The 17,418-nt window shown below is 42.5% G+C and overlaps 1 protein-coding gene across 1 annotated transcript in view; it reads left to right on the forward strand.

The window, feature by feature from the left end:
• Positions 1-15,287: 15,287 nt before the first annotated feature.
• The window catches only part of LOC109374297 (guanine nucleotide exchange factor VAV3), a 311,672-nt gene continuing 309,541 nt past the window's right edge, over positions 15,288-17,418 (forward strand). The window contains exon 1 of the mRNA XM_019628800.1: positions 15,288-15,603. Within this exon, the coding sequence (XP_019484345.1) occupies positions 15,400-15,603 (204 nt within the window). The 5' untranslated portion in view covers positions 15,288-15,399. The remainder of the gene's footprint in view (positions 15,604-17,418) is intronic.

Consider the following 17,418-nt stretch of genomic DNA (forward strand, 5'->3'; position numbering starts at 1 on the left):
GGAACATGCCTAAGAGGATAAAGTCCTAGTAAGAAAAAAAAAAACTAAATAAAAAATGTTTGATGATAGTTTAGATGAAAACAATGTAGCTAAATTTTTCATGATTTTTGGGTATGATGGATTGGGAGTGGTTGTGGGTGCCTTTAGAATCACAATTTTGAGTTGGAAAGGACTTAGAAATAATCTAATCCAGGGGCCTGTCAAGTGGCTCAGTTGGTTAAGAGCTTGCTGAAGAGTGTGAACTCTGAGCAATGGGTTGCCGGTTCGATTCCCGGCCCAAGCTGAGCTGCTAACAGGTGGCAGGATGGCTCAGCTAAAGAAAAAAAATCTAGTCCAATTCACTTAATCAATAGGTAAGAAAAACCAAGGCCCAAGAGTAGCTCCAGGTCACATGGGCAGGTAATGGGGTGGGGGTAAGGGGGGTGGGTCAAGGCTAGAACCTCAGTTCTCTGCCTTGGTCTCGTGTGTTACCATGGTATTGAACTTCTACAGACTGGCAGACACTCTAAAATTTACAACATTGCTCCAGTAAGTGGATGTCACGTGGATGGTTTGTGTGTGAAGTTCATGAGGCATTTAGGACATACTTTTTGCAATCATGACCAGCTTATGTGACTGAAATGGGAAACTGAGAAGAGGAGCTATTTTTGAGGAAACTTACTGGATTATTTTTTGATGAGAAAGGCAGAAGTAGGGTACAGATGATGACTTTGTGCTTACAGTTTCTTTGAATGTAGAAAAAAGAATGGCAACTGTGTTAAAGTTTATTCTTGGAAATTAGCAAGTTTGGATGAATACTGATTGAAACCAATGTATTTTTAAGGGAGAGAATTTTTCCTTTCCTTTCTAGAGATTCAGAACTTTAGATTTTATGCATTGCATTTTTTAAGACTTTATATACTTATTCACCTAGTAACTGTACAAAATTCACTTTTATTTAGAGAGTATGTTAATGCATGATTTTCCGAAATTTTTTTATAAGCCTCTTGAATTTCTGATACATTTTATCTCCTGAGATAATTAGGTAGAGTCAGAGGATGGCGATGTGTAATCTTGGTTCTACAGGATTAATTTATTACTTTCCTTCTGCATAGAAGCTGGCAAGTTTCAAAAAACTTCATAATCGAATATTTATTCCTTATTTAATTAAAGTTACAAGTTCTATGTCTAAAATAAATCAAGATATGGCAATCATGTTGACATAACAGTTTTGTTTCAGAGTGTGTTGATGGGAATTTGGACACTGGTTTTTCTTTATGGGGAAAAAACCCCCACCCTTTTATCTCAGGCTGTGAACTTTATGAATTCTAACATGAAAACATGTTCTTGATGGGAGCCTAACTGTTGTAAAGCCATGAAAGCTACAAAATTGACTGTGTGTTTTAAAATGTATTACTTTTATTTTCTTAACCATTGAGGAAAACTCTCCTCTCTACACTGACATTAAATCTACTGTTTTGTTCTCTTGCTCAAGTAGTTAATAACATCTCTCTCGTTAAAAGCAGTTTTTAACAGCAGAGGGATTGTTTCCTCATCATGCAAAATTTATGAAAGATTGGAAAATAAAACAGAAAATGAAATAAGATAGTAACAACTGCCATATAAATTTTTAATAAAAGATTTAAGCTTCCGAGCCTCCTCAAAAATTAGAAAAAGAGCAAAGCTTCACATCTAGAATAGCATTTATTTCCAGTATTAGACCTAATGTTTGTGGACAATTCTTTTCTTCGGAGACTCAATGAAGCAAACCATTTACTTTTCATGGGTGCATCTTAAAAGGAAATAGTGTCCCTTTTGAAACAATTCCTTTGAGAATTATTTCACTTGGATTTTAGTCCTATTATCTTTGTAGCATAAAATAATATGATTTTCCTCCAGAAATATTTTTCCAGATTGATTTAATCCAGTATTTGTTAATTAGAAAGATTTGTTATAATTTTATAATCCATGTAGGTTAGAAGAAAAGGAAAGAAAAGATGTCTAGATAGCTTACATAAGCACAGAAACGTCCCTAAATGAGTGGTGAAGATATCAGCTCATACATGATTAGGAAAAAATAGAAATGTTTATTCTTAAAAAGATAGGATTCAAAAAAATGTGAAACATCCTTTTAAAAGTATTAACGGGGATGGGTAGATAGCCTTATAAGTACAGTATTTCTTGAAAAAATTAATTTTCCTGGATAAACAGAATCCAGTTGATTAAAAGTGACAATACTGAATTGGTTTTTAAAAGGAGTCGATAGAATGGTTTGCTCTAGCCTTTAATATATGGGTGGGACAGTGTGAGATGGCAGCAGAGAGCCCTGCCAAAATAGAGCCAAGTACTCTGAGTCCATCACCCTGTCCTTCCTGAGATTCTGTCCTGTCCTGATTGTTGAGATACAGTGCAACCCATATATTAGAGGAAAGAAAGAGGTAAAGTCTTTTCTGTGCAGCTTGTAGCCAGAAATTGATTTTAAATTCTCCTCTGTGGGCTCAGAATTGGAGAAGTGCTTAAGAGAGAGGCGTCCATGGGTACAGAAAGAGGCAAGGTTTACTTGGTGGCAGGTGTCACTCTTCCTAATAGCACCCTCTGGAGAGTGAGAGGGTCACCGGTTCCAGCAGGTGATGGCATGAGAAGAGCCAAAGTGTCATGGGGACTTGGGGATGAGGAGAGAATATGGAGTTATAAGAGCAGCAAGGGGTCAGGGGAAGTTGGTGTCATTGGTATTAACAGAAAGAGGGGCTGCACAGGGACATGGGGATGTGATGCCACTGACCTCGCGGCAATTTAACTAAATGTAGGTATCTTAGAAATCAGGAGGCCTGATGCTGCTCTTAGCTGGTGGAAGAGAAGCTACCGCTTTGAGTTCAAATGTGAAATTGGAGTTCAAATGTGCACATAGCCAAAGAGGCAGCAGCAGGGGTAGCACATGTAGCTTATGCAGTTAAGAAGAATGTGTTTTATTATGGTGTGTACTTTTGTAAATCTTTAGTCATTGAGCAAAATCAGAGGGAGACTGTATACTCTATGAGAATAAAGATTTGATTTGGTTTATTTATCACTGAATCCCAGTGCTAGAACAAATGGGTGGTCAATAAATATTTGTTTAATCAATGAATGATTGTCACAGATGAATTTGGAACCCTAGAAGGGGAACAATGGACTCAGATGAGGAAACTAATCCCCTAAAGCAGAGTTGAGACCTGCCTCTAGCTGCCGCTATGAGAGATCTCCTAATCCTCGGGAAGAAGGGGTTACATTCAGCAGGACCACACCTGTAGGAGACCTATGGAATAAGCCTACATCAATATTTGTATGACACACGTATAGTTTGCCATTGTGTTGCTTTGATTGTTTTTCACTAATTGCTTTTATCCTCTACACTCCAAATTTAAAAAGACAATTTTAATGCTCTATAAGTCAGATATTGAGTAAGGGTTGGGCCTTAACTGATTACCAGGAGGTCACTATGGAAGCGAAGCAGCTAGGGTTTCTATCCTCTCAGCACTGATCGGGGCCAGTAGTAGAAAGGGCATCCTCACAGGCACTAATGTTGAAGTGGTTCTCTGGTGGGCACTTACCTGGATTCAGGTGACAGCCCCACTGGGCTGTCCAGAGCTCCACTGGCTCTTCTCTCACTGTTTCACCATGACCAGATCTCTAAAGCTCAATCATTAGCTCCCCAGGAGTCTTTCCGCTGATCATGTATCTATGGCTGTTTTTACATTCCCTATGCTGATGACGCAACCCTCGCATTCCCACCCTAATCCTCACCCAAACACGAGTCTCATATCTTCTGCTGTCTCAGTAAAAGTCGTTTTCATATTCCTCCATTTTTCTAACTACTCAGTTAGTTAGAAAACCTTAAAGTCATTTTTAATTGATTCCTCCCTGTTTCCCTGTTGTTGTATAATAAGGTATGTAAAAGCGTGTAGTACAGTTCCTGGCTCATGGTATTTATTTACGATAACAGAATCCTGGACCCTTCAGGAAGGACTCCTGCTCTGATGATCAATGACCAATGACCAATGACCATTTATAACCCTGAAAACGAATGTAGACAAGCGAGGCCAACAACGAAAAAGAATAAAAGAAGTGAAAGAATTTGACTAAGAGTAGTACTAACACGTCCTCTCTTTTTCATGCTGTGCTAAGTGTTTTGACCCCCTCTTGGAATGAACTGTAACCATATTCAATTTAAAGAGCTCAGAGATGACAAGTTGCCAATGACCAGGGAATTTCATAGATGGTCTCACTAGACTGGGACTAAGCTAATTTTCAACAGCTAGAAGGGCTTATTTCTCTCACACAAATCATGTACAGTCCAGACATTCTGGAGAAAATCACTCTGGAAAACAAACAAACTACACCTTCTATAAGTGAGTTATGATTTAGGTTTATTAAAAAGAATTCCAAGAACTCCATTAAGCATTTGTCTCAAATCACATTTTTATTTGCTTATAGCAAATAAAATAATTGCTTATTAATAACTAAATAGACTTTAACACCACAATTACACTAGATATTTTATCTTCTTTGGCACTTTTGGAATGGTTTTGTTTTTAAATTGGATGGATCCTATGATTTCTGAGTTATATTTGTTCCCTCTCTCCAGCCACCATACCCTCTACACCCCTACTTACTCCTCTAGGCTGCTGCTTACACTCTTCAAAATTTTAGAGCAAACTGTTCTAGTAAGGTAAAATCTAGGCAACAAAAGGTTAAATATGCACAAAAATGCTGGCAATCATATAAAAACATTTTGTAGGTTAAGGCTAGAGGTAGCCTTAGCTACAGTAATAGCTCTGAGACCACTCATTCATTTGTTCACTCGTTCAATAAATATTTAGCGAGCTCCTGGGAATTCCCAGATGAACTAGGCCCTGTGTTTCCTTAAGGATTCCTCTCAAGGCCAATACAAATAACTACAAGACAAGCTAAAAATGGCACCGGTGGGGATGGGTGGGTGGTGGTGAGACAAGAATGAGGTTGCTTGTCCCTCATGATCAGAAAGGGCCTTCCTGAGGAGGCAGCCTTTTATCTGGGCTGTTGGGAGTCTAATGTGGGCAGCGGGCAATGCTCCAGCCTAGCTCAGCCCTCTGAGCCACTCATCATATGCACTGGCTACAAATTTGGCTTAGCTTAGAGCCACATTGTGTGGCCATGGAGCATAATGAGGTTTACATGGCTGATGCAGGAACTGAGTCCACCACTGGCAACACTCACTTAACAGCTGCTCTCATTCGCCACAGTGTGTAACTTAAATGAAATGCCAATTTAGTTTTTAATCCTGCTGCAAACTTACTATTGCTTATCTCATGTCTAAAAGATCCTTTGAAAAGTGGAATTCAAGGCTTGAATTTTCTCCATTTTTATTTGCAGAGTATGAAAATACTGTGGAGAACTTTTGGGTAGAAAATCTAGAAGGAAAGACAGATTAGAAAAAAACAATATCTTTAAACCTATGTCTCCTTTGGATTAGTTTTCCTAAACAGCAAAATATTGCCTAGATTTTTAAATGTGAAGTGGAAAGGGGGTAGTTCTAGTTGACTTCAAACATAATTAGATTATTATTTAAAAGATAGATGGGTCTTTTCACTGATACCAGCTTCTGGTTCTTTAAAGATGAGAAACACTTTTTAATCTATAATGAAACTATTGCCACTTTCATATATACTCCACAAGACATTATTAAAGAACAGTTGAGCTTTTTTTCTTTTTTTTTTTAAGATTTTATTGGGGAATTGGGGAAGGGGAACAGACAAGTTGCTGTCCTTTTTGTTCTTTAGTCTAGTTGGGAAGGACGTCGCTTCACTGGCGCATGTTGGTATTATGATCATTGCACTCTTCCTGGGTGAGACAGTCGCTCGCCAGCCATTGGACGGCCATTCACGGCAGCTCACGCCAGCTGCCGGCCAGCCCCACTACAGTCTACATAGTTGCCTGCGACTCTCCGCAGCCCAGCTCCAGGTCAAGCTGTTGTTCACCATCTTAGCTGTAGAGGGCAGTGTCACTGGTCCTCATGTGGGATCTGAACTGGGGCTGCTGCTCAGAGCTGGCGTCTCAAGCCAACTCTTAACCAGTGTGTCACTCGGCCGGCCCAAGAACAGTTGAGATTTTAATCTCTGACTGTGAGAAAAGTAATGAGCATGAGAAAAACAATTATTAGGCAGATATCGGCCATAATTGTCCAAACTGGATGAAGCAATGAAACGAAGACCCTTTTGATCATCTTATTTCAGGGCCCCAAGACCCACTGGCTTTCTGTCAGTAGAACCTGTCTCATTTTCACATTTACTAAAAATTAAACTGGTAGCTTCAATGAAGGTGCTGGACCGCAGTTACCCACCATCACTGCAGAACACAGCAAGCAGCGGTAAAGAGAAATTTTAGCCGGCGGCCACATCTTCCCAGGCACTTTCAAATAAGAGACAGATCAAAATGAAAGGCACTGATAGACAGCCAGCAGCGAAATCTCCTTCACTTTGATGCAAGTAACTCAATTCCCCATCTGTGTGATGGAGGTAGGCTGGGAGCCCACAGCCCTGAGCTAGTAGTATTGATCACCTGTCTTCCCCAGCGGGCTACAGCAGCCCCTCTTCCATTGTCTTGTGAGAAAGCGGAACCACTTAGCTCAGAAGCGGGGGAGCTTGGGAGATCGGTGCTGATACTGGGAGGGCGGAAGGGTTTCATTTGAATGATCTAGATTAGTCAGGAATTTCAAGATATTGGAGTTTGTAATTAATACCTTCCACTCTTTTTTGCTTCACTGAATTGCATCAGTGTTAACTTTTTGGGGTCTGGGGCACCCCAGAAGTTATTCCTGGTTCCTGGCACTAAGAATGATTAAATACACAGAGGCAGAGGGACTTGAATATGGAGATATCAGGATTCTGAAGATAATAGACTTCATTGAGCTGGCTGCTCTTCTAGGCCTAGGCAGACCTCAAGGAGAAGGTATTCTGTGTTTAGCTTCTTTAGCAATCTTTCTAGCTTGGTACCTCTTCATAAGTTGACACTAGTATCAGCAGCCATAAGCAGTTAACATTCAATATAAAAACACCACTACACAGAAAGATCTGGGGTCTTGTGTCATTTTTCATATCCTCGTTTTGTAATGTTAACTAAATTTTCACAAAGATTTGGTGTGGAATCTTGTGTTACTTTTAATCTGTAATCCCACATAAAATTTAGAAGAGTGTTTTTGCACTTACAAAGTGTAAAATATTTGTTAAATGAGATAGGTATATTAGATTTGATGTATTGGCAGGGCTTTTTTTTTGTAATGCACAATAATTTCTCACTTTTTATTTTTAATTAAAGATTTTTTTTTTAATTAGGGAATTGGGGAAGGGGAACAGTGTTGTGTAATTGGGGAAGAGGAACAGCCAAGTTGTTGTCCTTCAGTCTTAGTTGTGGAGTGCACAGCTAGCTCAGCACCAAGTCCAGTCACCATCCGGCCGCCTGTCGGCAGCTCAGGGCAGCTCAGGGCAGCTCAGGGCAGCTCAGCTCAAGATGCCATGTTCAATCTTAGTTGCGGGTGGGCGTAGCCCACCATCCTATGTAGAAGTCAAACTGGCAACCTTGTTGTTAGGAGCATGTGCTCTCACCAGCTGAGCCATCCTGCCACCTGTTGGCAGCTCAGTGGCAGCTCAGCTCGGGTGCAGCTTACTGGCCCATGTGGGAATCGAACCAGCAACCCTGTTGCTCAGAGCTCACACTCTTAACCAACTGAGCCATTCGGCTGGCTCAATTTCTCACTTTTTCAAATGATTGTTCTTCCTATATTGTACTGACATTTAAAAGATATAAAATAATTTTTCTATTTTCTTCAGGCCTACCAATTTCTCCCTCTTCTCTCTTTAAAATAATCTGAATTACTATTGTTCTTTTAGAGCAATCATCTGTAGACTTACCTCCTTCTTTCTTATATCTTAATGCTATATTCTGATCTAAACAGCCCTGAATTTTATTTCTTGAGAATGTCAGCAAGGGGTGAAAACAACACCAAAAGACATCCATTATTTTTTAAACCTAGAAAATTTCTGTAGGAACAACTTAAAAGTTGTAGCCAGCAATAAACCAAACAGTTTGAAACAGTGTGTTTTCATTCTGACCAGATATGGAGTTCTTTTAGTGCTTCCAATGCATCTTCCTTTTGTGTTTGTGTGTGCACTAAAAACCAGTTTATGATTTTACAGGTAACCTAATGCCAAGATTGCAAAATGGAGCATAAACCGCTTGCAAAAATACATAAATGTAAGAATGTTTATCTGTGTGTGCCTGTGTGTGAGATTAATAAGGCACATCAGATTTCATTTTTGGTGCTTTTTAGCATTCTCATGCCAGCTTCCAGAAAAGCTGCTTAATCTTTTTTAAAATCACTCCTGTGTGGTCATAATGAATCTGATGATCAAAATAATAATAATAATGATAATAATAATAATAATAATAATAAAATAATAAAAATACCCACAGGTTTTCTAAAGCATGGCACTTCAAAACCTCATGTCAATCTGAAGCCTAACAAAACACAACAAATAAAATGGAAGGGTTACATCCAAAAATAATAAATAGAATACTTAAAAAAGTTTTTAAACATTTAAAAAATGGAACATATTAAGAATAAAAATAAAGAATTAAAACATTAGTTTATCAAACAGATTTTGAATCTTTTCCTGATATTTGAATAGCAATAAGGGAGGAGAACTTCATTTATGTAAATATTAAACTGTACTTTTAATAAGCTTGCACAAGTGGGAAGCATTTAAAGTCGGCTATGTATAAAGCTATCTTGTTGGAATCTGCTCTCTGTATCCCCAGTCTCCGGGGAGAAAGAATGGCATCATGATATGTGTGCATTTTGGCATTATCATGCTTGGGCTCCAATGCTGGTCCTGTCACTTACTGGCTGTTTGAATTTAAGCATGAAAGTTGTGCTTTTTTAGACTTGGTTTCCCCATCTATAAAATGAAATAAATAATAGCACCTACCTCAGAGAGGTTATGAGAATCAAATAAAACAATGCATAGGAATCATGCAGTTCAATGACGAGCTGTCAGTACTCATAATAAGAACTCAATGAATATTAGCTGTTGCTCTCAGGCATGATGTATCAATTTAACTAAATAGCTTTTCCAGGGAGAGTTTTGAATTGTGTGATAATGAATTTCAGTTGTTAAATAAAAATCAAGGATGTGGGTTTTTTGTTTTTTTGTTTTTCTTCCAATGAGGATGGCACAGGGGGTCTTTCTAGTATTCTTGTACTCTACGCTCTTCACATGGGTGAAATTGATCAGTCCTGCAGTATTACTTTATTTTCCTGAGGACATTATTGATGGCAAGAACAAATCTGGGTGACAGGTGGAAATGACAAGCGGAACTTTAGCCTCACTGCTCTCCTCTTTTAGCATTGCTATCATCATATGGTTTACATCCTCTCTATCTCAGCCATCCATCCATCCATCCATCCATCCATCCATCCATCCCTTACTAGGTGCTAGACATTGGAGATATGACATGAATTAGATACAGTCCCTGTTTCTAAGGAGCTTACAGCAAGGGCAGGGGAAGTGGTGGCAGTTGTGGTGTGAGCACTTAAAGGAAATTGTTCTACAAAGAACTTAGTATAGTGATTGCCATATCCATAGGATATTATGCAAACAGGGCCACCAAGGACTTCCCACAAAAGTTTCCTTACATTGGATTTTAATAGTCACCATCTCAGTATGAAGAGCTCTCTGTTTGACAATTTGTTTATACCAACATGCAAATGAAATTGAAATGTTCTACAATTAAATGAAGGTCCTTAGTTGCTCCTGGGAATACATACCTATTTAGCTTTCCCCCATAAGTCCGAAGACCTCCTCAGCCATCTTTAAAGCATAATCTGCATGTGTATCACTGCTAATGTTTGACAGTGGACTCATGTCTAATCCAGTCTTGAGGGCTGCATCACATTTAATGTGAACCAGACTCTAGAGAAGACCCAGCTGAGCTGCAATTATGAGGTATGATTAAAAAATACAGTGGGGGCCGGCCGAGTGGCGCAATGGTTAAGAGCTGGCTTGGGACACCAGAGGGCCCCTGTTCGGATCCCACATATGAGGGCCAGTGACACTGCCTTCTACAGCTAAGATACTGAACAACAGCTCAACCTGGAGCTGGCCTGCTGTGGGTCGCCAGCGACAGCATAGGCTGCAGCCCCTGTGGCAGTGGGTTACCATGGGCTACCGTGTGTAGCCAGCAGCCAGCGTGAGTGGCCAGCAGCCGCAGTGAGCAGCCGTCCAGAAGCTGGCGACTGATCTGCCTCGCCCGTGAAGAGCGCAATGATGGTGCCAACTTGGGCCAGTGAAGCAACGTCCTCCACAACTAGACTGAATAACAAAAGGACAGCAAATTGTCTGTTCCCCTTCCCCCAATTCCCCAATAAAAATCTTTAAAAAAATACAGTGGATGTTTAAATTTAAAAAGATTTATTACAGTAAAAGACACATTACCATTAATCCCCCACAAAATACTTCCCCTCACTTCCAACACACTTATCCCATCGTTCTTGCCACTTCCTGAACTTGCCAGTTCTAGAAGTCCTCTTTTGTGAGTGTCTTTAGTTGTGCTGTAGTGGCTGCCTTGATGTCCTGAATCATTTTGACTCTGGGGAAGAGCCAGAAGTTGCACGGTGCCAGATCCAGTGAATGAGGTGGATGAGGACACACCATAATGTTATTTGACAGAAATTGCCATATACCAGAAGTGATGTGCGACATGGAGCGTTGTCAAGATGGAGGATAATTTATGGCATACTTTAAAACACACCTTCTCCCAACCATTGCTCACACCCGACTTACTGCATTGAACAAGTTGAAACTTGTCATACACTATTACTCAAGTTCATTGCCCAGCTTCTCATATTGAAGATCCCTGCCTTTCCATTGGATAGCACGCAGCAGCAGCGTTCACCATAATTTTTGATCACACCTTGTAATTTGGTGAATTAAAACTTTGGAGCCTCAGTGTGTGTGTGTGTGTGTGTGTGTGTGTGTGTGTGTGTGTGTGTGTGTGCGCGCATGCGCGCATATCCACAGTGGAGAGAGGAGAAACACTTGTATTTACGTTTATTTGGTCATCAGCTAATTAGTCATTTATTAGTACATGCTTGTAACACAGACTTAGAGTCATGCTCTTATGCTCTATTTTAAGCTGCTTCTTTGGAAGCTATTTGTGTTGTAAACTATCTTGAGTGAATTTCTTTCGTTAGATGCTAAGTGACATTTTGATTAAGGGCCATTATTGTCATTATTATTATATTTATCAAGACTTAAATATGTCAGAAAAGAAAATCCTGTGATTATAACAATATCCTGCTCAGTTGTACCTAAAAATCTTTAAATTCCAAATGATTTGGGTACATTTATTAAAAAAAAAGATTGCTATAGGAATCTCACCCTACCCCCATCTTTACAATGGTTTTCTGGTATTTATTTTTAAAACAGAATCACATTACTAGAAAGTTAAAGCTTGCATCCCTAATGTTTATGTGAAACCAAACTACATTTGATTGTCATTGAATTAACCTAACAAAGAGCCTGAATTTCAGTTTGTAGTCTACAATATGTATGTTGTTGAATTTGAAGTATTTTCATAAACTGATTTATCTTTGATATGCTGTATATCATGAATGATTCTTTTCTTGTGACATAAATAAATAAATAAAATGAGTAAGAAATAAATTTTGGTTTCTGAATTTCTTGGTCGTAGATAGATCTTAGTGCATTTGTAAACTTAAGAATTGAGAGAATAATAAGAAAAAAATTGGTAAGGCTTGAAAGACAGCACAGACTGTAGCAAACAATGAATTTACTCACCTCCTTTACTTCAGTCTTTGGCACATTGGGACTGATTCATAACTGGGTGAATCCTCTAATCCTACTTTTTTGATTATGGTGTAATTTTGAACATGGAAAAAGACCTAGTGTGTGATATCTATCATCTATATCTATTGTCTTTCCTGCAGCTCAGGGTGCCACCCACCCCCTCTTCCATTTTCATACTGTGTAGGGCTGAGGCAAAGATCCAAACCACAGAGTGATGCAAGGGAGAAACAGAGGGTGGCCTGCTATGCTGGAGGGCCCAGAAAGGCTAACCGAGACACACAGGAAGGAGCAGACCTTCCCTTAATGGAAACTTGATACCTGGTCCTAATAACATGGGTGAATGTTTCCTGATCTTACACTACCTGGTAGAGAGAGCAGAGAGCAAAAAGGGACAACATAACTCAGTCGTTGACTCATTTACCCACATACTCAACTAATATTGATTGAGTGCTGAGTGGGCACCAAACACCAAGGTTGGTTCTAGGAATTTGAAGATGGATAAGTTACCACCCCTGTCTTCAAGGTGTTTTACTCTAGGGGAGAAAGACATTGAAGCCAGTACTTAAACTTGCTAGGGTAATTAATATAATGGGGAACAATTTTGAAGAGAAACAGCACAGATGTGAAGGCCAATCAAACTCACCCTCTCACTGAGCTTTGTAACCAGGAGCAGGGTGATTAATAACTTTGATCTTGTTTCTTCATGTGTTGGGGGTGGGGGAATCCTCTAACTTGCAGATAATATATGTAAAGTGCCCAATAGATGATAGAGTGTGGATGTGCCTCAGGTGCTCAGGGAGGCCTCCAGGGCAGTGGGACCACTGTGCCCTGAGTCCCATGGCACAAGTGCAAGGAAGGCCTGTATTGGGACACTGGGGCCCAGGACTAGCAAGGAGTTGCCACCGACAGAATTTAGTCCCGGTCCATTTTAAAGGAAAGGACTGTGGCTGGCAGCTCAAAAGAGCCCACTGCCATTTTGGTCGTCGTCCCAATTTCTGACACTTTAATGTATTCCACATGACTCACTTTTTGCCACTTAGCTCCTCGTTTACTTGGAGAACCCTGCACTTCTACTTGCCTCTTTCTCTTCTAGGTCTTCCATCTAGTATTTTCCTCTTGCCCTTCTCTCCACTTTCTGGTTTACTGTATTTGAATAGTATTATGTTTTGAAGTCATATTATATATGTATTATATATGAATTGTAAGAAGTTAAAATTTATTTGGTCATTGCTGCCTTTTTATGAACTCAAACCTATTGGTTAATGGTTACGGAGCTTTAAAGTGTTAGGCAACACACGTTTTATGCATTATATCAGTGCTTCTCAGACGTTAATGTAAATATATGTCACCTAGGGATCTTGTTAAAAGGGAGGTTCTGATTCATTTGGTCTGGCGTAGCGCCCAAGAAGCTTCCGGGTGATGCTGCAGGTCCACAGACTGCATTTTGAATAGCAAGGCATCGGATCACTTGATCCTAACAACAACACTATGAGGTAAATACTATTTTACATATGTGGAAACTGAAGGTTAGTGGAGTTAGAGGATTTTCCCAAGGTTGTGTTGCTAGAAATTAGCAGAGCTTGGACTGTAAGCCCAGGTCTGCTTCCTGGTTTAATGTATATTATCTGGGTTTTGGAAATATCCTACGGCACCCAAGGGTGATCCCATGCTCCTTGAAGCAGAATCTATATTATTAGGTCACTATTTCCTCCTTTTAAATAAAACTTATTTTCCAATTTCATTCCTTTTTGTGCAAGGCCTTGTATTACATGGTGATTCAGATGTGTTGGATTTTGTTTCTAAAGGTATGTAAAGTGTAGTATGACTTGTTTGCCAGGATTCTAGTTTAGAAAACATTGTGTCATTGATGCAATCTGGATTGAACACAAGAGGAAATGGCTGGGGAAGGATGGTGTGAGGAAAGGAAATCCTTGGGCTGACTCACTGTTTAACACTCAGTGTACACAGTGTGCTAGTCTTGTCACAGGCTAGTGGAAAAGGACACAGTTGCTGTCCCTTATGGATCAGATATACTTTAAAAAAACATTTGACCTGCTTATAAAATTAATATAGTTTGTAATAGGAAATTTCAGCTGCAGAAATGTAATAAAACTTTTTTCTAAAATCCCACCAACAAGGTTTCCTATTTTACAATTTTAAGACCACAAATTGAAATTTAAAAGACCATGGAACACATTTACACAGAACAGCAAAGAGTTCAATGTGGTAATAGCTTGCCATACATAATTTAAACACTATATTTTGGTTTTGAGGGGGCAGTGGGAGTAAAAGGGGTAGAGCTACGAGTCCCCCAAAGATTTTAAAAGATGCAAATGCGCTCTACGAGTCCCCCAAAGATTTTAAAAGATGCAAATGCGCTCTTTCAGCCAGCAAAAGCGTTCTGGGGGGCTGCTCCAACTTTCACCAAGGGTCTCAACTCTGAGCCTGACCAGTGCAGCTGAGGACTGAGGTTAGCTGCTCTCAAACCCCGTCCAGGCTCACCGACGCATGCGCAGTCTGCCCGCTGGGCTCCGTGGGCATTTCGCAGGCCTATTTCTCCCTGGCAGGGTTTGCACGGTCAGCAAAAGGGCCAGAGCTGCGACCATGAACAGTTCTTACCCTGAGCGGGGAGAGGGAAACCGTCTCTACGTAAAAACACCTCGCGTCGACAGAGGCTTGGGGGCTGAGGGCGGGTTTCCGCAGGCATCAACGCACACACACTTTTAAGGTGCCAAAACAGCCTTACGTGCAACTAACTTGGAGGAAGCGTGATGCTCTGCAGGAAGAAAATTTAAGGGATAGAACAGGGAGTGGCGAGGGGTGCCGATCTCTCAAACTTTCAGCGCTGCGTTCTCCAGATCCTCTGTGCCCCGTTTTCATTTCTCTGGGAGTCCGGGTGCCCCAATTAATCCTTCGCTCCTCTCGGACCCATTAAAAAACTGCACTTGAAGTTTAGGGGGTCCCAGTAGGAACCCCACCGTATCAGTGTTCAGCCACATCGTCCCCAAACCGGGAAGCCGTCCCGAGAGACAATCCCGGGACACCGGGGGCTGTGTGAGCCCCGGTACCCTGCGGGCTGGTGGTGGGCGGGGGCGCCGGGATCCCGAGTGGCCCCCGCCCCGGCCGCCGACCCCCGGCCAGGGCGGCTAGCTCGCTCTCCCACCCGTGCCTCTGGGGACTCGCAGACGGCGGCCAGACGGGCTGCGCGCTGGGCATGCTCAGTCGCCGGTGCCGGGCTCGCGAGTCGGAAGCCCGTGCGCCGCCGCCGCCGAGCCGGCCGGGGCGCCCTGAGAGCGCGCGGGACTCGCTGTAGTGGCGGCCGGTGGTGGCGGAGTCGGGCCGGGATCCTCGCCGAGCCCCGCGTGGGGCCCCCGACCGGTCCGCCGCGGCGCCTGCTCCCTCGCACCCTCGCAGGGAAGGGGCGGGCCGCGGCGGCGGCGGCGGCGGCGGCAGTATCGGCGGCGGCGGCGGCGGCAGCAGCACAGCCACCCGCACACTCGCCTGCCTGCCGCAGCTCGGCCGCGTCCCGGAGCCGTCGGGCATGGAGCCGTGGAAGCAGTGCGCGCAGTGGCTCATCCACTGCAAGGTGCTGCCCACCAACCACCGGGTGACCTGGGACTCGGCGCAGGTGTTTGACCTGGCGCAGACCCTCCGCGATGGAGTCCTGCTCTGCCAGCTGCTCAACAACCTCCGGGCGCGCTCCATCAACCTGAAGGAGATCAACCTGAGGCCGCAGATGTCCCAGGTAAGGAGGCCGGCGCGGGCGTCTCCGCCTCCAGCCGGCATCTCCCATTAATCACCCGGCTAATTTCTTTGTGTAAATGCAAACATCTAGGTGCACCCAGCGTGCTCTGCCTCCCAGCCTTCTGCTTTGGGGACCACTTCGGCTTTTCGTACCTTGGCTGGGAACGGTTTAGCTCTTTAGCTGAATGCTAAAGCGTCTGGAGATGGTAGGAGGATTTCGGAAAGGCTTTCTGTGAGGCGGGAAAAAATAAGCTGTCCTAGGGTGCCCTTCACCTACGTGTGTATGTGTGGGGCAACAAAAGGAATTGGATCCAGCTCTTTATAACGATGCAGAGGAATGAAACGACATGATGGGGGGTAATTTTGGCCTTTAATCTGTTCTTTTGCTTTGCGTTTGTCCCCATGTTTTCTTAAAAGAGGAACCATGACATAGACGAGGACTCTAGGAAGTGGAGGGCGTTCTGGTACCGTTATTGGTACAAGAATGACACTGGTCAAAGGGAAGAAAAGGGAGTACCACGCCGCGGCAGCCCCGAAAGCCCCCTGAGTGTGTGGCCCGCTGGCAAGCTAGGTGGTTGTGTTTACAGCCCTTCTTGAACCATCTGAGAAGGAGCGAGTCCAACCTCACTCAGCAGCGACAGGAAACGAGAAGTTTCACTCGAGATTCTGCTTTCCTTCATTCAGTGCTTGCCCTGGTGGTGTGCTGCACGCTTGGCTCCTGGGCTGGAAACTCGCCTGAAGGTGCCTCTTTGGGGGTTAACAAAAAAAAAAAAGGCAACTCTGGAAGGCTGTGTCAACTCAAAAGTCACAGCTCAGTGGAATGGTAATTTCTGGGTCTTGTCAGAAAGTTTTCATGCATAAAGATGTTACACATGATTCAGGACATTTCTTTTCTCTGTCACAGTGTAACCACTTTCAGCTTAAAAGGGAGGAGAAAGAGTCCCCTCCACGACACATGTGAGCACTAATCCTGAGTGATGTGGAGCCCCAGCGACTTAACAACTAGTGCGGTGCCTTTTATAACGAACGGCCCTTATATAATTTGCTAATTATGTACTTAAAGTTAGAGCACACTCATGTGTTGGTGTCAGTGTTGCATCAGGGTCCCTCTGCACTTCAAATTCTGTTTCCCTCGCCTGTCTGCTTTCCACTTGCTGGTTAGCAGCCCCCAAGAAAGGACAGGCTGGTCGCAAGTGGTGAGAGCCATGTGCATTTAGAAATGAGATAAGTTGTTTCATACTCGCCCATATGCTGGGTGGTGATTGCTAACTCTGTGGACTGCTTCTGAGTTGTCCCAATCTGGATTTCCTGTCAAGGGGTTTGCAGGCATTTCCATTAAGCTGGGAGCTGCTGTTCTGAACAAAGTTCTGTAGGGAGCTGCAGGTGGTTATCCAGCCTGTAGACCCCCATTTTCCACCTGGCTGTAGCCTCCGCAGGCAGCGTGGGTCAGGATGCTATGGCCCACAAGCGGGCAGTACAGTGCTGTGCGCATTTCCTGAAACTTCTGTTTCCTGGAGTTCTCGGGATTGTTCAATTAGTTCTTAATCAAGTTTTTTGGACAGCCGTGGATCTTTCTTTAAACCTTCTAGCCTTTATTTGAATGTTAACAAAAAGCTTGTCAAATGTTTTTGTTTTTCTCTTTGTAGAATATATTAGATGTAATTTAATCTTTTTGATGACTAAGGATCATCATTATAAGCGTCATTAATGAAAACTGAGCACTTACAATGCTCTAAGAACTCTATTCCCTGCTGGGGTACCACAAGGAACACAGCAGGATCCTTGCCCTAAAGGAATCATTACTGTGCTATCAGAT

Source organism: Hipposideros armiger, unplaced genomic scaffold (genome assembly GCF_001890085.2).
Source record: "Hipposideros armiger isolate ML-2016 unplaced genomic scaffold, ASM189008v1 scaffold_808, whole genome shotgun sequence".
NCBI classification, from domain to species: domain Eukaryota; kingdom Metazoa; phylum Chordata; class Mammalia; order Chiroptera; family Hipposideridae; genus Hipposideros; species Hipposideros armiger.